General features: G+C 41.1%; 2 protein-coding genes across 5 annotated transcripts in view; one reads left to right on the forward strand and one right to left on the reverse strand.

The window, feature by feature from the left end:
• LOC115275002 (basic proline-rich protein-like) overlaps positions 1–2695 on the forward strand; it is a 16320-nt gene extending 13625 nt beyond the window's left edge. Inside the window, exon 3 of the mRNA XM_029918585.1 lies at positions 2285–2695. Coding sequence (XP_029774445.1) covers positions 2285–2304 — 20 coding nt within the window. The 3' untranslated portion in view covers positions 2305–2695. The remainder of the gene's footprint in view (positions 1–2284) is intronic.
• HECW1 (HECT, C2 and WW domain containing E3 ubiquitin protein ligase 1) overlaps positions 947–21276 on the reverse strand; it is a 432582-nt gene continuing 412252 nt past the window's right edge. For all 4 annotated transcript variants that reach the window (XM_029926571.1, XM_029926585.1, XM_029926561.1 and 1 more), the window contains 4 exons: positions 16753–16899; positions 14928–15042; positions 12785–12983; positions 947–4854 (listed from right to left, as the gene is read on the reverse strand). In XM_029926571.1, coding sequence (XP_029782431.1) covers positions 4743–4854; positions 12785–12983; positions 14928–15042; positions 16753–16899 — 573 coding nt within the window. In that variant the 3' untranslated portion in view covers positions 947–4742. The remainder of the gene's footprint in view (positions 4855–12784; positions 12984–14927; positions 15043–16752; positions 16900–21276) is intronic.

Here is a 21276-nt window from a genome sequence, read left to right on the forward strand (position 1 = left end):
TGATGATTCCTGCAGCAGTGATAAAGGTTAGTCTGACTTTTCACAACTCTCTTCATTTATTCTGTTAGAGAACCATCCTCTATAGACATACTTAAACTTCATCTGGAATATAAATTAGACATGCATTTGTTGTTGTTGTTGTTGTCGTCTTACAGCTTCAGCATAGCATATTAGAAAAACATGGCCATAGAAATCAGATTTGAAATCTAATCTTGATCTCAGAATAATGATCAGACTAAACTCTAAAGTAATATCATCTACTGTCTGTAAATTATGGTTGAGGCTAATTTTTTTTCTTAGGCCTTAGAGAAGAATCATTTTCAGTTAAAATGAGTGAAAGTAAAACCCAGCATGTGCATGAAAATGAAATATTGAGACTTCTCAGGTTTTCCCTTCCCTCAGTCCTACCTGCATTTTCTAATAATGCTTTTGTTTTCCTCAAAGAATAAATCAGCATCCGACTGCCCAGTAATAGCCACTCGGCTTGTCTTTTAGAGGTTGGAAAGGAAGTAATACCACTGCAATATTGGTAGTAATGATATGTGCCATTGGACACAACATTTTTGCCTGGTGCTAACCCTTTCCCTAGGATCACGCTTGGTGTTAGGCTGTGTCCTGAAGTCTTTGAGAAGCATCTCAACATGTAGGAATTCAACAAGCCAGTGTATGCCTGGCTCAACGAAAAGGACACTCACAAAGGAAGCCCACAGGGCTTGTGTGCAGTTCTAATAGGCTTACACAAGGAACTTGTTACAAGAGCTGTTCCTTTATTCATTTGTGAACACGGACTATGCTTCTTTGATAAATAATTTTTCCAGGGACTGTTTCTCATAGCGCTGGTAGCCTGTGTTGTTGTTTTATTGCTTACATCCAGTGAGAGCATAGGCATGATACAAATTGTTATGCATTACCCTAGACTTCTGTTTGCAAAAAGGAACACACACAATGCCATACCAAAGTGAGTTTATTGACATTCCTTGAAGGTGGTATGATGGAAGAGAAAGCTCGGCCTGAGTATCACGTGACATTTCTCTTGTTGATGTAAGCAAAATCAGCCCAGTAATGTGGACTTCTCTTGCCATTGACTAGAACAAAGACTTTTAACAAAATTGTTATAGACATTTCCTTAGATAAATTGGAAGCTGCAGGAAGTAGGCTAATGGAACAATATTTACTCTATATACTACCTCTAGGCACCTTTTTTTCTACTAGAACAAAGGGACTACATGTCACTAACAGGAAAATAACACTTTCTCTTTTGGACCTCATGATGGCTAGAACATCCATCCCAGATTTTTATGATATAGTATTGCAGTAGTTTTAATAATGAACACTGAAGTACATAATAATAATAATAATAATAATAATAAAGCACCACATTTGTTATGTAAAGTTCTAACTACTTTCATTTGAAAGTGTTTCATCTTGACTGGGAAATCATTTGTGGCAATTGTGAAATTTTTTGAACCCAGATTTTGGACACACAGTTTGACACATGGACTGACAATGCCATAGATGTAACATGAGAACTGTTCTGGAAAGTCTGGTTTATCGACTTGCCACACAAATATACTTACCATTAATGGACATACAGTCATGGATTAAAAGAGAAAAAGATTTGGAAGCCTGCCAAAGAATCCCTGATCTCTTTGCTTAATTTTCTCCTGGCCCTCTAGAAACCGTGGTACAGCGGTGACAGGAGGAAGAAGTCCTCACAACCACTGCCAACTTCTATCCATAGGAAGTTACAGAGAACTCCTACCCCGCAGAGGCAATTTCTAATTTTAGGAACATCATCTTCATGTGATAGAATAAAATGTTATATCCATAAAATTATTATAATACTTCATTTAAAAAGTATTTTTCTACTTGAAAGATAAGTTTTCTCTTATTTATTATTCTTGTTTGTCCCCTAATTAAGGGTAATATACTCTTACCAAACATATCTCTAACAGGTTTTGTTGTAGGGGACTTGTGGTTTATAAGTGATTAAAATAAAATGCCTCCATGAAGAAAATTCATACTTTTAATTAAAAAATAATTCGAAGTGGTAAGAAACAGATCTGCCTTGCCTATTGAGTCACATGATTGGGGGAGGTTTATAGCTCCAGCAGATTAATTCATAGCATAATGATATACATAATGAAAAATTATACATAATTTTCATGTATTACAGCCTAGTACATTAGAGAATAATAACTAAAGAAATATGACTTGGGGAAATCATAGAATCACTCCATAACAACTGTCTGTTCTCCTCTTCTCTTTGTTTACTTTTGTTTAGGATTCTGTGCAAGGCTGTAATAGAATCTGGGACTCTGTCAAGCAAGATTTGCCTCCTTTCAGCTGACTTTGACATCAGCATTTCTTTTTGGAATTTTACACTTTTATGAAATACTGAGCCTGTAATGCTTTGTAGGACACATTTAGAGCCATGGCCCTGGGGCAGTGGGAGGGGGAACAGGAAAAAGGAAAAGTTAGTTGAAAATCCATTTATGCCCAAGATATCTATCTCTGTATATTTTCTAGGATAACTTGTTCTTTCTGTGTATTGATGGAATATACATCAAGTAATCTAATTAATATGTTAATTAGATATTTGCCTAAATTGTAGAGCTCCTCAGGAGCAGGTTCTATCTTTTGAACATCTTCCTCCCTTGCCAATGCCTAACAAATAAAATAAGTACTAAAAAAAGAATAGAGTGCTTAAATTAATGAGTATTTACACATATATAACACCGAGTTCAAAAAATGAAAGATGCTCCCTGTACTAGAAATGGTGTTCAAAGAGTTGAAATGGTACAATGATTTGTATAATTCTTATGCTCCGATTTTATAAATAACAGCTCCAATGGAATTCATAACTTTTCAGATACTGAAATATGTATGTACTGAATTTTATAGATCCCTCAAATTTATATTATGTAACTTACACATTCCATCATCCTTGGCAAATACTCTTTTTAGACAATAATGGAAGCTAAATTTCTGCATATATTACTTCCTGATTGACAATAGATACACAGCAGCACAGTGTGCTGGACATTATAAATAATTCCTACTAAAGGAAGTTTCATTTTGGAGTGTGGGAAATGCAATGCGCTGCCTGTGCCCAAACCCGTACAAGGAGGATGAGGCATGGCTTCCTGTGAAACTGACTTTGTCTTCAATTTCTCACATTTCTCCCTTGTTTAATATATATCGGAACCAACAGTGTGACATTTCAACAGCGGGGCACCTTTAGCTCTTCTTTTCCCAGTGAAGAAAAACACTTTCACTTAAGACATATTTCAGACAACATGGATAACAAGGTTAGAAAAATAGAGATGACCATTATGTTTGCACTTATTCCAAATGTAATCGAGAGGTTAGGCTGTCTTTGGAGCCTGCAACTGTTTTCCTGAAAACACTAAGTTTTCTGAGATACCTCTTTACCGAGCGCTAAAAGAAACTAGATCTCTATTTTGATAAATCAGTGTGCCTCTGGGGGTGTTAGGTGTCTGCTCCCGGAGGATTGCTGTGGATGAAGGAGTATTATATTGCCCTTGACCCCAAACAAGCACCGTCACTCTCTGCAGCTTCTTGTTTAGTATGGTCCCTGTGGGACAATCAGATGTGAAGGAATTCGAACACCATCATAAAGAAAAGAAAAAAAAGAAAAGAGCATGAAAAAAACAGAATCAAAGTTAAAATGAGAGTTTGCTTGCCAAGCAATAATTACCTGGCTTTAACAAAAGTCATGAGATTATCTATACATTTTTTTCCTTTGTGAAGGAGAACTGTAGCTAGACCGAACAAAGCAAAACACAACAAAACAGTACAGAACTCAGGGATTCAAACCATCCTAACGTGGCCTTCTTCCCTCTCTCCTGTTGCGCCATCACATTCTAACAACGCAGCGAGGGGAGAAGCCTCATCCTTTAAGCTACGTAATGAGACCTCCTTTGTGTGCACAAGTTTCTGCTTCTTGGGTGGTAAATGTTCACGAGGGGTGCGCCCCTCCTAGACTTCTCTAAACTCAGGTTGAGCCACAATCCCTACAACCATTGAGATGCACCGCACTGCATCAGCAGGAGGCATTTTTCTTGCTGTTGTTATTTGTTGGAAAGTGTGATATTTGCACCATATGCCTAGGCTAGTTCTAGCTGATGGGCCCGATGCCACACGTGAATCATGAGTTGAATGTATAAAAACTGCAGCTTTGCCACTGCTGTTTCTGGATGGATAGTGTGCACAGGGAAAAAGTAGAATGGGAGGAAAAGAAATTGTTGATTGACTCCTTGACCTGGAGTTGCTTATTAGAAATTATAAAAAATGGTGGCTCTGCTCAGAAGACATGGGCATATAAAAGCTTGGAATGCTTAATGCTCAAATTTCCCTAAAATTATATAAATGGAAGTAAACTTTTATTACCATTTGGTCAAGTGTAGCATAACTTGCATTCATATTTCATTGTTAGTAATGGAGGTATGTGGAGATACACACAAGACCTTGAACAGCTGTTGTTTAATATTGCATACAGGCTAGCAGTTCACCGAGAGTAGAGGAGATAAGCCTGAAGGTTGGATCTCAGAAGAAGGCAGTTCTTCATGCACAGCTTTTGTCAATCCTGATTTGGTTTGAAAAATAAAAATCATGGAATACCAAAATCAAAGGAGAGTTGATTCAGGGAAAGGGCAAGGGGATGATCCCAGAAAGGGTGATGTGACTGCCAGGAAAATGTCAGGTGAGTATCCGTTTCCTCATTCAAGTCCAAAGGTGCTGGTTTCTTCTACTGCTGTTAGCAGCTTTTCATACAACATGGAGTATGAGGGATAAGGTGGAAGATCCAGTCGGTTGAAGCATGTGTGTGCCCTGAATGGGGAAAAAAGATTGGTGAAGGTGTTTGTTTCAAGGTACAACTGGTCTGTATGTATCTGTGATCAATCTGAAGCTATGAAGCAAAAGGGAATAAAAGATGAGCACAACCATGATTTTGGACCATCGTAAAAGATTGCAACTAAGAACGATGGCCTTCTAGGCACAAATAAACCAGTTGAGGGACTGGAATAATTAGAAACATTTACAGGCAAACCATGCTCATAAACTCAATGATATCAGCTTTATTCTGTAGTTGAAATATGAAATGATGTGATCAGTGAAGGAAGCTAGATACTCGTCTAGCTCTGATTTCTGGAACACTGTAAACCATGTGCATTGATGTAGAGGTGCCACCAGATGCCCTGGAATTCTGAGATCCAATGATCTATCGAGTAAGGTGTGCCCTGGAGACAGTGTGACTCTTCTGTTTCAGTGGGGCACAGCTAACCTGACATCAGAGAGCTGCATTTCCAAGAACAGCTGAGCTTATGCAATAGTCTCCCCTGATTTCCTGGAGCATCCCTGTGCCCTGAGTTCTGCCTTACTTGTCATATTCTTCATCCATCCTGTGGGCCCACGCACATCAGTATCTGGTCTAGATAAGGAATGGCTTCCCTTGCCTTGCATTAATGCACGGACCAGGGCCAGACCTCATATCACCTGTATAGGGCTCAGTGGTGAGCCCAAGAGGCCAGGACAGTTTCCCCCCATGGAACTTCAAATCACCTGACTGCTAGATGTTTCTCTGTCAGATTTTCTTTGTTTTTATGGAATCACTGGTTGAGGCCAAGGTCTATACCAAAGTAGAAAGAAAGGTAGATGAGTGCAGCTCAAGGTTAACTTAATGCATTTTGCTTCCTAAAAGGTGTGTTGCAATGGTGTTTTGAGAAGCCAACCAGCACAAAAAAATGCACATTAAAATGAAATGAAATGAAATAAAATGACAATAAAATAGACGAGAAAATGTCACAAGACAAACACACATACAATAAGACTAAACAAAACTCTAACCAAAGATACCATTCTCCCTTCATTTGAATTTCACTTGGGATACTGAATTCTTTTAATTACAAGATCCCTAGGGAAATTGTATATTATTCATACCTTTGGCTTCAGAGTTCCTGATCAGGCTGGTGCAGTGCTTAGGGTATGAGGGAGATTATTTGGGTGATGGAGAGGTGGGAAGAAGGAAGAGAGAAGGCAAGTTCTCCTACACAGGAAGAACAGGGGGAGAATGCTGATGTTTTTGCCTCTCAGCATCCATTCCTCCTCCTGGCCATAGCTCCCTCATTGCCCTTGGAAAACTACTCCCCCAAACTCCTTGTGCCCCCAACAAGCTCCAAGGGTGGGCACAGGATAGCAGCATATCTGGCCTTAGGACTTAACTGGGAAGAAGCATAAAAATAGACCAAGGTTAGCAGAGGTCTCAGATTATGATTGAAGATTCAAATAGGCCTCTGTTGACATCACAAGAGAATAATTAAAATATCTTACCTGAACTCATTTGAGTAAAAGTGGAAGAGCACTCAGTAAATTGAGTAGGACGACAATTACAGCAGCCCTCCTCTATGTTTAGAAAGATTAAAACAAAGACATAGTCTGAGTTCTGGCTAACCAAGTTAAGTGGGGCAGGAAAATCCCGGGTATGCTTCTGAGACTAGCTGAACTAGTTAGGAGCAACATATGAGCAGAGATCATTGTCTTGATTTTCTCCCTCTGGCCATTTTAATTAGCACTCATGAGTGGAAATGTTATACCAAAAGCCCATATTGCAAACTAACTGGAATCAAATTAATTCTGTAGAAGGTGATTTCTGGGAATAATAAGCATTAGTAAATGGCACCTCTTCAAGACCTAGAGTGGCTACCCAGAGTTTCTTCGAGTCACTTTTACTGCATTCATCACCAGTCTTTGTTAATTCTCTTAAATAGATTGTAGTTTATAATCGAGAATGAATGAACACAATCAAATCATGGTTTGATTCAGCATTCTTTTTTTTTAATGTTTATTTATTTTTGAGAAAGAGAGAGAGAGAGAGAGAGAGAGAGAGAGCACCAGCAGGGGAGGGGCAGAGAGAGAGGGTGAGACAGCATCCAAAGCAGGCTTCAGCCTCTGATCCATTCAGTGTAGAGCCCAATGTGGGGCTCGAACCCACGAACCATGAGATCATGACCTGAGCTGAAGTTGGATGCTTAACTGACTGAGCTACCCAGGTGCCCTCAATTCAGTATTCTTAAATGCTTGCAGTCCTCCAGGCATGGTTCTGACTCAAGCATAGAGTGCCTGCTCATTCCCTCCCTGGTCCCTGGGCCTAGTGCTCCTATGTGTAGTAGGTTGTAGAGAAAGCATGAAACCAGGGGTTGGAAGACCTCTATTCTGATTACAGTCTAGTTATTTGCTAGCTTTAGCACCTTGGGAAAGTCAATTAATCTTTCTGAGCCTGTTTTCTCACTTGTAAAATGGGGATAATAATATATGCTCTGTGTATCTCAGGGGTTTGTTGTGAGGACCAATGTTAGAATGCACATAAATGCCTTTTATAATCTGTGCGTAATCATTTAAGCATAAGATTCTCTTAATAATGCAACCACAATTGCAGTTATAATTTCAAGAACTGTGTCACACCTGTGGGGACTCAAAACCCTCTACCTTTTTCATATAAACCACTGGCAAACAAATCACCCTGATCTCCTATTTGTGCCATGAGATTTTGGAACTCCACATGGATCTTTTCAATCATGCCAGGTCAATTTTCACCCTGTTGGTGTTAATCTAGGGTTCCAGTATTTTGAGACAATTCAGGACTTAGATTGTGCCAATCACTGTATTATTTGTTCTTCTACTTTGTAACATCTATAGTGTCTCCTTGATTTTTTCCAAGTTGTTGATTAAAATGGCAACCAATGCCAAAGATAGCATGTTCCTCCCCAGAAGAGACCACTCTAAGGCTGGCCAAAAGCAGGCAACACTGCTAAAAGCAAACAAATCACTTCTCTCTGCTGCTGGTTGTTCAGCTAGTTGTGAGGCCAATTTTAGAAGTCCTGTCACCCCCTCATGTCACTTTCTCCCACTGTCCAACCATAGCCTCCTTGTACAGATGGTTCTCACTCTCAGGGGTGCCTGGGCTGCTCAGTTGGTTGGGCGTCCAACTTCAGTTCAGGTCATGATCTCATGGTTTTTGAGTTCAGGCCTGACATAAGGCTCATTGCTGTGAGCCTGTCAGCCTTTCAGCGCAGAGCCAACTTCGGATCCTCTGTCTCCCTCTCACTGCCCCTCCCTCACTTATGATCTCAAAAAATAAAAAGAGAATTACAGATGGTTCTCACTCTCATCACTACTAAACCTACTCTTTTTCAACTTGAACCTCTTGATCTCTAAATCCAGAGGCCCATTCTCTGCCTACACCTCCTCGAACTCTTTAAAAGCCTTTGATAACTTTTCTTCTTGAACATCTCTCTCCCCTTGGCTTCTCTATGGCTTCTCATTGGCTGTCAGTTTCCCTTCCAAACTCCCAATGGCTCCCTCAAGCCTCCTTTGTAGCCATGTATACTATAGAGCAGGCTTTCTCACCTTGGCACTAAACTTGATAATTCTCCATTATGAGGAGCTGTCTTGTGCATCTCAGGTGTTTAGCAGCATCCTTAGCTTCTACCCATTAGATGCCACTAGCCCTTCCCCCACAACCAAAAATGTCTACAGATATTGTCAGCTGTCCCCTGGGGGGCGAAGTCACCTCTTCCATCCCCTGTGAGAGCCATCCCTAAAGAGTAAGCGAATACCTACATTAACCAGGCCTTCCCCTCCACCTGGGCTTGGGCTCAGTTTACATCTGCAGTGGAGCTTGTTGTTAGATTCTGTTTGCAACTTTTAGGCCAATCTTCCCATGACTCAGAGTTCTGGAATCCCTGGTCCCCACTCCAAATACAAACCCTTAAGTTCCTCTTCTCTCCTTTATTCCATCTCCATGCTGCCTTGTACTGTCTCTCTTCAGACTAGTTTCCATGCTTTTCTTTCCTTCAGAGCCTCTCCTCTGTTCCCTCCCCAGTCCTTCTTGTACAGTAAGGAAACACTCCCACACTCCCTTTCTGGACATGGCCTATAAGTCCTAGCATCCCGTCTTAGTCCCTATGAGTGGAGACGGCCAAAGGCCACCCTGCCACATTCTGTGATGTGATGAGCACTTTGCTCACTCTCCACTACCAATTCTAGATCATTACTTTTGAGTCTTTGATCAAAAATTTCTGTTCCTTTTACTCAGCTATAACAAAGGACAAGATCTTGCCGGTTGTGACAATATGGATGGGCCTTGAAGGTATTATGCTAAGTAAAACAAATCAGAGAAAGAGAAATACCAATGACTTCACTTATATGTGTAATCTAAAAACAAAACAAAACAAAGCAAACAAACAAACAAAAAGCAGAAACAGACTCATAAATACAAAGAACAAACTGATGATTGCTGGTTGTGGGGTGGGGTGAGGGCTTGGCCAAAATAGGTGAAGGAGAACGGAGGTACAGACTTCCAGTTACAGAATGAATAGGTTACAAGAGTAAAAGGCACAACCCAGGGCATACAGTCAAGGGCACTGTGATAGCAGTGTATAGTGACAGATGGTAGCGACACTCATGCTGGGCACAGTATATCCAACAGACTTGTCCAATCACTATGTTGTACACCTAGAACTAATGTAACATCTTGTAGCAGCTATACTTCAATTAAAGTGAATAAATAAAAATAAAAGGGAAATAAATACATGTTTAAAAAATTCAATTTCTCTGAATCTTGTGTCACTTAGATTTTTTCTATAATTACAGGTCTTATTTGGCATTTTGTTTCAATCAAATAGGATAGATTAGAAGACAGAGTGTATTACCTGCATGTAATGAGAGTAAAATTTTGTTCCAAGTAACTTGTATTTCAGACAGACAGACAGACAGACACATGTAGATATGCACGTACTGGGTTGTGATGTTATGTAAGAGGTATTTCTTTCTGTGTTCTATGATCAAAAAGTTTGAAAATCAGTGCTCTCGACAGACCTTCCATACCTTCTGACCATCCAGCTAATTACATTTATGAAAATCTCTATTACTTTGCTTAAATCCTTCCGAGTTCAGGTGTTCCCACCAGACTGTGTAGCTTCTGAGTCCATGTGGATGGCCTGGTCAAGGCACTAACTTGCTAGCTCCTTGACCTCAACCTCAGTGACATCCCACCCATCTCATGCTGAAGTTTACCAGGCACTGTCAAGTACATCCTAGAAACCGTTACTCTCAAAGTCCTCTTTCCTAACCCTCCTACAGTTTTGGGGAAGCAAAGGCTTGGATTTATGTAAAGGTTGTATTTAGCCTGGGCTATGATTCAGGTTTGGTTGCAACACTATTTGGCACTTTCATCTGGGAAGCCAGTTGTCTACAGAGGGAAGATATGAGGACAAAGCAGATCCAGACCATCCCTCCTCCTGGTGTGGGCAGTGTGCGCTGGGCTCACATTCTCTGGGAAGTCCTGGGTCATCCCCTGGCTGCTTGACTCTCCTGTCAGGCTCTGGACCCTTCCCTGCCCCAACTCATTGGAGATGCTGCTCCCGCCCACCTCAAGGCTTCCTGCCACCTGCTATATCACCTGGCCAGGTCTTCCCAAACTACCTTTCTTAGAAGTCAGAAGTTACGTCTTTCTCTTTGCACATTGGTGACACTTTTTAGGTTCTTAGATCTTCAGAAAATATACAAGGAAGACTAGTTAGGGGTTATTATCCAGGGGGTCATTTTCACTGTCCTCCCAGAAGCATCTCAGCCCTTGCTTCTTGGGGTCCTCCTGGCCCAGGGTAAAGTTCCTGCCTCCCCAAAGAATCCTCCCTGGGGTTTGTGTAACAGCAAACTTTTTAGGGATGCCTTGGTCCAGATGTGAAGAGCCTGATCATATGTCCAACATCTACCTTATAAGCTCTTTGTGTAGGTGAATAGAATTAATGCATATTACAAAGCTCCTCAAAGCAAACACATAATTTGACTCAATCTGTGACCCCCAAATGACAAAAGCGATTCCTATTTCCATTTCCTAAAGAACAAAACTGAGACTCTTCAGCAGGGTCTTCTCTCTGTGATTCACCAGACTATCTTTCTCAATCCTATCCTCTGTGAGTATCACTTAGGACATTCTGTCCTCCATGCTGGCTCGGCACTCCTTGATCACATGCTGGCCGCCAGCCACCCCCAGGCCTTGCTCATGCTGCTGCTTCAGCCTGGAATTCCCCTCAACCCACTCCCTGGTGCTCAATGCTCACCTAAATACCAGCTTCTTTGTGGCCTCTGCTCCTACCAGCTCAGCTGAGACTAGGTGTGTGTTCTACATCCTCACAGGATCTTGTTTTTACCTTTTCTTCTCAGTGTTCCTTGGATTCCACCTTGTGTTGTAATTTTTACTACTGGGCTGTGTTCTTCCCTAGACTATAAGCTCCACTGAGAAGGTAAGTGGTTGTATTTTAGCCCCTCCTCAGGGTGGAGGCTATCATCAAACAGTGACTCAAACTCATTCTCCAAAAATAAGAACGGAATGTTTCCAATAACCTTGTCTTCCAAATCTATCATTACACTAGACAAATGGGAATCTTGCCTTTTTAGCATTATTTTCTTGCCAGATTTAATTCAGTAGGTTCAGCCATCAGCAGAACCATTCGCATGAGCACCAAGGGTCTGCTGAGCAAGTGGGTGAGGCCAGGGCTGAAAATTGTGCCAAGGCTGTTATTAACCAGCTGGGCATGCACTCTGTTTCCTGGGCCTCCTGATGCTCACTGACATCAGGTGACTTGTCTTCAGGACATTAGAAGGTGTGGGAGCTCTGGATGCAAATCATAGGTCAGTAAATCCTTCCATCGGGATTTAGCAATAGTATCTGGTAAGCCATGTGGAAAGAGAGCTGAATTAAATGTGAATCTCCTTTTATAATTAGAAAATATCATAAAGGAAAATAATATGGATCAATCTTTTCTTCTGTTGTTGAGCAGGATTTCTTACTGTCATACCTATATGGAAGTATCTCTTTAGCGTTCTTTATTTCAGAGCAGGGAAAGGCTGCCCAAAGTGGCTTACAAAGGACCCAGGAAGTGTAGGGATTAAAACTCACAATAATTCATCTGTTAAACTGCCTGGATCTCTAGGTCTCCTTTTCTACATTTACCCCACAAAAATCTCCTTGACAGCTTACCATATAGAATTTCCTATAGAGGCCTGAGATACATAGAGTCTTGTCCTCACATGTTTTAAAACACAGTAATATAGGGGTGCCTGGGTGGCTCAGTTGGTTAAGTGTCTGACTTTGGCTCAGGTCATGATCTTGTGATTAGTGGTTCAAGCCCCATATTGAGCTCTGTAATGACAGCTTGGAGCCTGGGGCCTGCTTCGAATTCTGTCTCTCTCTCTCTCTCTCTCTCTCTCTCTCTGTCTCTCTGTCCTCTTCCACTTGGTCTCTGTCTCTTTCTCTCTCTCAAGAATAAACATTAATAAAAAACATAGTAGGAAAAAATGTGACATGCACATGCATAACTATCCTACAGAGTATCAAGTGACATGCTGGAGAAGTACAGATATGGAGTTGGAAGGGTTATTTTGGGCTTCCGGCCCCTCCTTCTACCCTCACCAGGTGAGACATTCCTCCTTAAATACAGTTGGGCTATGCACAAATTGGAAAGCTTCCCACTCCCACATGGACCATGACATTATTGCCCAAATACCATCAATAGTCAAAAAATCACTAAGAATATCGTCTAAATTCACATCCCAGGGACTCCTCACTGGCACCTTTCATCAATATCTCATATAACAAACTGTGGGTGGCAGGGAAGAACTCTATCCTAAAGGATCATCACCCAAACCCAATAACAAAGTATACTTGGTGGGTTTCCTGAAGGCTGGCAGGAACCTGTACCTGGGGAGAGATGTAATCTTCCCCCACTTCTCTATGCAGAAACGCCGAAGCCCATTGCTTCCTCGAAGGGCTGCGAAGCCTTCGTAGGGCACGCTTGATGTTCCCGTGACGAACTGAAGTAATCTCAGTCTCTGCTCATTATTGAAGCGCTCCACAGCGGCCCAGAACCAGCGGATCACAAGATGCCCGTCATGATAACCTGAGTGGAGCAGAAGGAGGAAGGGAGGATGTGCGGAGAGGAGGAGGAAGGGAGAGAGGCGAAATACGTGACAGGTGTGATGAGGACAGACCAGCTGCGGCTGGCCTGCCGATTTCCCTGATGACAGCCTTCACACAGGCCTAAGACAATCTCTGTAGCTTGTCAAGTTTTCCAACAAAAGCAGATTTAGAAAGTAGCCATTTTATAAAAAGATTTTATGCTCTGAGGGGTGTCCTCAGAGATGTCTGGTTTCTATGTAAACAACTGGGAGCCCACCAGTCATTGTCCTGCCTCATATAAATGAGACAAGGAGTGGCTAGAGATCTGTGGGACCCTAAGAGAAAAACCCTCTATGAACATAATATTTCACAGTATTTTCTCTGTGAGGTCTTAGCTGCTGGGAATTGCATACTGTGGGACAGTCTAGGACTCAAGAAGGGCTAGAGGTAAATAAATGGCAAGCTTAGTGAACAGAAGATGCTGGGATCTCCAATGGCCATTAGTGTCCCCGGAACAGCTGCTCTCAGGCCAGTCGGGCCCATGGAAGAAGTGTTGGGCCACTGTCACCGTACAGTTGTGAGAGCAAGCTTGGGTCACCTGATTCAGGTAAGTGATTCACCACTCTGCAAATGCAAGAGGCACTCCAAGATGGGAGAAATGTATGCCAGCTGGGGTAGAGAGGGAAGTGAGGTGTGTGCTGAGTGCAGGAAGGCTTTGTGGGAGTGGAGGACAGGAGAAACAGAACAACTAGAACGAGGAAGAAATATGCAGGGAATTGCAGGCTGACTAGTGCAGAGGGGGGTCTGGTGAGGACTGAGGGAACTTTGTTGAGGGCTTTAGGGGGCTGTAGCAGCCAGGCAGACACTGGGGCTCGACATCTCTATTTTCCCCTGCCATGCCAAGAAGTGCCCAGCCGTCCCACACAGGCTTCTCATGGCTGAGGACCCTGGGCGACAAGGGAGGTGGTGGGCCCAGTTCTCTTTCTACGGCTCCTGCTGGGGTTTCCCTGTAATATTTTACACAAAGAAATGGTTTTGAGCCTTTAAAAAAACCTTTTCAAAAGTAATAAGGAGTTTGTTTTGTGGATAAGGAAATGGCCTGGTGAAACTAATGTTTCAAGAAGACTAGTTTGGCAGCATGAAGGCCAATAGTTAGGAGGAGTCTAGGAACAGGGTTTGGAGAGCCAACAGAACCATGTTGTGGCAAACCGAGTCGGAGTGGGAAGGGGACTCCAGTTCTACCAGAAGCAGACACGCTTCCCAGCCAGCGCGTAACCCAGCTCAGGAGCTGTTCTCTGGGTCTCGGTCATGCATCTACATGCAGTTAGGCCAGAGATCACAGCATGGGGATCACCGGAAGGAATGTACAGGATGGAAGTCCCTGGAAGGCATGTTAGGAGAACCTACTCTGCACAGGTATTTAAGTGAGGCCAAATTTAATGCAGTCCTTAAAAAGTACTGAAATATATGTTATGTTACATACATAAAAGGGCATATTATCTTATATTTATATGATAACCATATATGGGATATATATAATGGAATATTATTCAACCACAAAAAGGAATGAAGCAGGAAAACACACCTCGAAAGAGAATGGTCAGTGAAAGAAACCCGATCCCAAAGACCACATATTGTGTGACTCCTTTTACATGAAATATCCAGAATAGGTGAATCTACAGAGACGGAATGCAGATTGATGGTTCCCAGATATGGGAAGCAACTGCTTAATGAGTCCAGGGTTTCCTTTTGGGGTGAGGACAATGTTTTGGAACCAGCAAGAGGTGATGGTTGCACAACATTGTGAATGTACCAAACACCACTGCACTGTTTACTTTAAGATGGTTAATGTTATGCTCTATCAATTTCACTTCAATATAAAATTTTTTAAAAACTTCTTTCTTAAAAGTGGTACGGCGTGTCTGCGCTGGCGCGGCTAGCTCACCTCCCCGGTACTCCGTATTATTCCGCCAGTCATTCAGGTCGATTTCAGCCGTGCCAGCTATCACCAGCTCCAGCTCCCTGGCGTCGAACACCGAGACGAGCCTCGAGTCCACCACCTGGAATACAGATTAGGCTTCAAGTCCAACCACGCCGAAAGGTTTTATTCATGTATTATTACTTCTGTGGGTTAAACTGCGAAACTGATTATCATTTACGAATTTAATTTTCTTTTTTTCTTTTTTTTTAGCAGAGAGCACTGTTTTATTTAATTCTTCTTTTAAATAGTTTATTGTCAAATTGGTTTCCATGTAACACCCAGTGCTCTTCCCCACAAGTGCCCTCCTTCATTACTACCACCTCTCTTTCCCCCACCCCCTTCAATCCTCGGTTCGAATGAAATATGGCCATTTGTAGCAAACTGGATGGACCTCGAGGGTGTCATGCTAAGCAAAATAAGTCAGACAGAGGACAGATACCACATGTTTGTACTCAGAGGTCTAACAGGAGAACAAGAGAAACCTAACAGAGGACCATGGGGAGGGGAAGGGGGAAAGAGAATTGGGGAGAGAGAGGAATGCAAAACCCAAGAGACTACTTAATTTTCTTAAAAAAAAAACTTTTTAGCATTTATTTATTTTTGAGAGAAAGAAAGTGCAAGTGGGGGAGGGGCAGAGAGGGAGGGAGACACAGGATCTGAAGCAGGCTCCAGGCTCCCAGCTATCAGCACAGAGCCTGATGTGGGGCTCAGACCCACGAACTGAGATCATGACCTGAGCCAAAGTCGGTCGCTTAACCAACTGAGCTACTCAGGCACCCCTACAACACTTTTTCAATGTGCTTTCATGTTTAAGTTTAAAATCGTGGCTTAAACATTTTGAAACACAACCCATTCAGGAGCTGCGAACTCACAAAAGGTCCCAGGGTTTTCACTATCTCTTATGCTCCCTCTCAGAATGATGTTATGAGCAAATCTGACTTGACTTTCTCTAGTAACATTTAAGGTTCCAAGTATCATTGCATTTTAAAGGCAAAAAGTCCAAACACTGTGAAGTGACTTGATGTTAGTATTATCACTTCACTTAAAAGGTATCCTCTCTTTCACATAAAACTATGACTTATCTCCTAGGAATGGGCATTCTATATTAAAACGACTGTATTTTCCTTCATTTCTCCCCTCACTTCCTTCCTCCCTCTTTCAAAGATCTGGGAAGACCTCCTTTGTGAGGGCTCTGAGCTCTGACTTTATACCTTATTGCCAAATGTATCAGGCACAACTGAACACCTGAGGTTGGTTGATACCTCCTCTAATCAAACAAGTGAGCCATGTTGTTCTCCATTACTGCAGGTAAAGAAAACTTTCCAAGACTCAAGCCTTGAGAAAACATTTACACTGTTTTGTTTCTTAATTGCAGAAGTTTGAGGATGCCAGTGTTTGGTGCACAGGAAGCTGGAAGCTGTCCCTCTTGATTTACCACCTCAGTATGGATGGTGTGGTACAAAGTGACACTACAACAAAAGAGAAATCTACCAAGGGTGGACAATACCCTCGAATCCCTTTGCTTCACTCATTTTTATTTCACTGAATGAAAGGAAACATACATGCACAGGTCTTGACAGGAGATAATATGTTTCCATATCTGGCACACTGAGGCCACAACATCTTTGTGGGAGCAGTTTTCACCTACCCCAAGAGTTTGGTTTCCCAGAGAACGTGGACACCTCCTTCATCTACCCCAAGGGTGTCCTCTTTGCACTCTGGTGACCAGAGCAGAGCCCTTTGCCCGCCTCGGTTTTTCTCCCTTGTCCCCACCAGCCAGCGTCCTCACCTCATAGAAGCCCCGCACCAGGGCCTCGGTCTGCTGCACCACACCGCGCTCCACCCGCCACTTCACCATCCTCTCGATGTACTCCTTCTTGTTCTTCTCCGTCACCTGCGTGTTGGCTCCTCCGGATTTCAACTCCCTTTCCGTTACCTTGTGGGGAAACAGAGAGACTGTGTTGCTTGTCACCTCAGTGGATCCTGCAGTGACTCACATCAACTCTAGGAGGATGAACTATTTGCAAAAAGTCTTCTTCACATGGATTCAGCATTATTGCCTCCTTAGTTCTTGTTCCTTTCCTCGAAGCTACTAAAATAAAGCTCTGGCTGTTCTAAGATGATACTGATGCAACTTAGAAAAGCTGCATTTCTTTTTGTTTTATAAAGAGGAAACACGTTTCTTTAACTCAAGAGGCATAATGGAAATAAAAGAAAAATGCTCCTTGTTGTCCCAGGGGAACAGATGGACCAGAATGTCCTTATACCATAATCACACACTCAATCCCCCCAAATCCCAATTAGATCAAATTCTCAACAGCCCCCAGCATCCCCACCCGAAGCATATCATTGGTAGGAAAATAGCAGAAGATGAGAAGGTGGTTTTTACATCCCAGTGTAACAGTGGCTGAAGAATGACAGACTGAGAAAGGAAACAGAATGACATTGTCACTTAGCATGGTGACACTTGTTGGTTAGAACAAACTTGAGTCACCAAAAGAAGTTGTGATCTGTGCTCTATTTTTTGAAAGGCAAGAGAGTAGGTAACATATTAGACATTTTTTATCAGAAAACTTTGGTGTTTGGAGGAGGTAAGCGTCAGTCATCTTAAATTCACTTAAGGAGCTCACCTCACCTCTCAAAGCTGTAAGACATATAAGGCATAACTCTATTTAGTCATTGGCTTAATAAATATAGATATGCAAATGTGGCACTCATTGACACAGGTACCTGAACAAATAGTCCATAAAAGTCTGACGGTTATTTTTTTCTTCTATCACTTAGGTGACTAGTGCTAATTATACAATATTGGCTAATTATAACATCCTAGTTGCCACTAATTATCCACATTCTTTGGAACCTCTGATTTTTAGCTGCCCAGTAAAAGACTTTATTTCCTAACCTCACTTGCAGCTGGGTGTGCCCTGTAACTAAATTCTGGCCAATACCGTGTAAGCTGGAGTTTTCTATGGCACTTTCAGGAACCCCCTTAAAGGGAGAGGCTGTTGCTCCTTTGTCCTGATGCCTCAGGCAAGAACAGGATGGTTTGGACACTATTAGCATCTGGGCCATGAGTGCAGGGGCCCTTGGTAGTCACTGCAGCCTTGAGTTGCCTGTCCCTACATTTATATGTGAGAGAAGAACAAACTGTTAGTGTCAGCTCTGTCATTTTGGGTTTCTTCTCCGGCAGCTGACCCGAATCCTAATGAGCACACTCAGGAAATGCCCATCATGTCTTTCACCTGCACCTAACTGCCTGCTCTGCAGTGTCTTATAACTTGCCAAAAGAAGGACTGTAACTCAGTCTCCTAAACCCCAAGTCATCATTCTTAGTGACCTCACTTGAAGAGGAATGAGATATGTAATTACAGAGATACTGCATTATTCTAGATCTACAACACATCCTTGTTTTTATCACTGGGAACACTTTAAACTTTTCTCTGAGTTTTTCCTATGTCACATGTCTGTGAAGGATGGCTCCTTTGATTTTTCGATCTTATTTTTTCCGTCTAATTTTATATATCCAGTTATTGTGGTTTGCCTCATTTTTTTTGAGTAGGTCATATGTGTCCAGGGGATAACATTACAGTGGTATAAGCTGCCATAAATGAAAAGCAAGGTTCTGTTCCATCTCATCTCCCAGCCATACAATTTTCTTACCTGGAGAAAATTGCCCTTACTTCTCTTCAAGGAAGATTATATGTATTTACTGGAGAATATGTATATATCATCTCCTTTTGCCCATAATAGCAGTATATTATATACACTGTTCATCACCACACTTTTTGCACTTAAAAATATAACAATTGTTTTATACCAATTTAGAGTTGACTTATTCTGCTTTTGTCGTAATATGCTATTTATCACTTATGATTTACATGTAAGTTGATGGTCTGGGAGGTCTTGCACTCTTTAGCCATATAGCCCACTAACTCACTATTCTGCTGTGTGAATGTATCATAATTTATTTAACCAATGTTCTATTGCTGGACATTTAGATTGTTTCAGATCTTTTGCAAGTATCAACAATGCTTCAGTGAAGATCTTGATACATTACTCATTTGAATTAGGTGCGAATAAATATATTACAGGACAAATGCCTAGACATGGGTACTAAATCAAGGGCAGGTGCATTTGTTTTTTTATTTTTCTTAGTTTCATTTTTTCTAGTTTTTAGTAAATTCCAGTTAGTTAGCATACAGTGTAATATTCATTTCAGGTATAGAATTAAGTGATTCAACACTTACATATAACACCTGGTGGGGAGGTAGGTACATTTAGAATGAGAGTAGCTATCACAAAGGTACCCTTCACAGAGAGTGAACGAAAATTCTACCCACACTTCCATGCAGTGTGCCTGTTCTCTACACCACCTCCAAAACAGAATACTGTTAAGCTTTCTGACTCAAGATAATCCCATAAGGGAAAATGGCATTTCACTATGCTTTAATTTATATTTTTACAACTTGTGAATGAGATTGAGTATTTCCTCATATTTCTGTTGCTGGGAACCATTTATATTTTGCTAATTTTCTATTGTGTTATTGGTCATTTCTTATTGATTTGTGGGGATCTCTTCCAATGTTGAGAGTAGCCTTTTGTCTGCGTAATACATTACAGTGTATTCGATATTATTCCATGCTTACTTTGCTTATGATGTATTGTTGCCACACAGAATTAAAACAATAATTTTAGTTTTCTCTGTCAATCTATGCTTTTAAGACTTTGAAGGTTGGGTCACATCTACAGTAGCATTCCTTATTGGAAGATTAAAAATAAAAATTGTAGCAATTTCATATTTTTATTTATTTATTTTTAACAGTCAGTTTTCTGACCCAGGTGGAATTTATTGTGGTGTAATGAGTTAGGAGTCTGAACTTAAAATTTAAGGTGGCTACCCACTTGTCTTAATAAAACTTACTAAATGATTGTATTTATTTTACAAACTTACCCTCTACTACAGGGCAAATGTAAAGAATGAGCTAACAGAAGTCACACATAGGAGATAGTGTACTTCATGCTTTCATCTAGTACAAGGTAGACAGTCATATGACTGTATATTCTTTTTTTTTAAGATTTTATTTTTTAAGTAATCTCTACACCCAAAGTGACACCTGGATTTACAACCCTGAGATCAAGAGTTGCACACTCCACTGACTGAACCCAATGAATCATATATTCTTGAACGTGTTTAAATGTACTCTCTATAGTTATAAGGAGAAATAAGTTTTTTCTTAAATATGGAAGAGGGTATTCTTCAGAATACCTGAGTGTCCTTTACACAAAAGAATTCCTCAGAATACCTGAATTACCTTTACACAAAGGAAATTCAACAGAGTGCTGACATTTTCCAGGACCTGTCCAAAATTTATGATTATTATATGGAGCTGCAGAGTTCAGTGGGTGCCTCTCACACAGACTCAGCACACTGTTCACATTTGTCAAGATATTTATAAAGTCTACTGACTCAATTCTCACAATAACCCATTTCAAATTATCATGTGTCAGAGGCTTTTGAAATCTCTTGTAAGTGACTTGGACTATGGTTAACCAGATAAAACTGTAACCCAGAAGATTCAAAGGTATATAAATACTGGTGGGAATAAAAATGGGGAAGCTTTATCTTATTAAATAGTATTGGGATACATGCATTTTGGAGGAGCAAACATCTAGATGCTAGTAATAAAAAAATATTTTTGCAGTTGTGCAAAATACAAATGTATTTTATACTTTACAAAAATGTTTTCTGATCCATTATCACATTTGATTTTCAAAAACTTCTCTAAAGCAGATCTGTGTCATAACAAGGAAAGAAGGAAGAAAATATGGACAGGCTTACTAAAGGAAGTAGTCCTCAAAAAATTATATTTTAAATGGATGAGATTCTTTGTTTTCTAGATTAAAAACAAAATCCCATTACTTTATGATCCAGCAATTCACTTGTCAGTATAAATCCAAAAGAATTGAAAGCAAGACCTTGAACAGGTAAATGTATATCTATGTTCACAGCAGCATTATTTACAATGGCCAAAACACGGAAGCAACCCAAGGGTCCATCAACAGATGAATGGATAAATAAAATATGATATATACATATAGCAGAATATTATTTGGCCCTAAAAAGTAAGGAAATCTTGTCACATGCTGTAATGTGGATAAACCTGGAGGACACTGTGTTAAGTGAAATAAGCCAGTCACAAGAAGACATGTTCTGGGGTGCTTGGGTGGCTCAGTCAGTTAAGCATCCGACTTCGGCTCAGGTCATGATCCCATAGCTCGTGGGTTTGAGCCCCACATCAGGCTCTATGCTGAC

Source organism: Suricata suricatta, chromosome 2 (assembly GCF_006229205.1).
Source record: "Suricata suricatta isolate VVHF042 chromosome 2, meerkat_22Aug2017_6uvM2_HiC, whole genome shotgun sequence".
NCBI classification, from domain to species: domain Eukaryota; kingdom Metazoa; phylum Chordata; class Mammalia; order Carnivora; family Herpestidae; genus Suricata; species Suricata suricatta.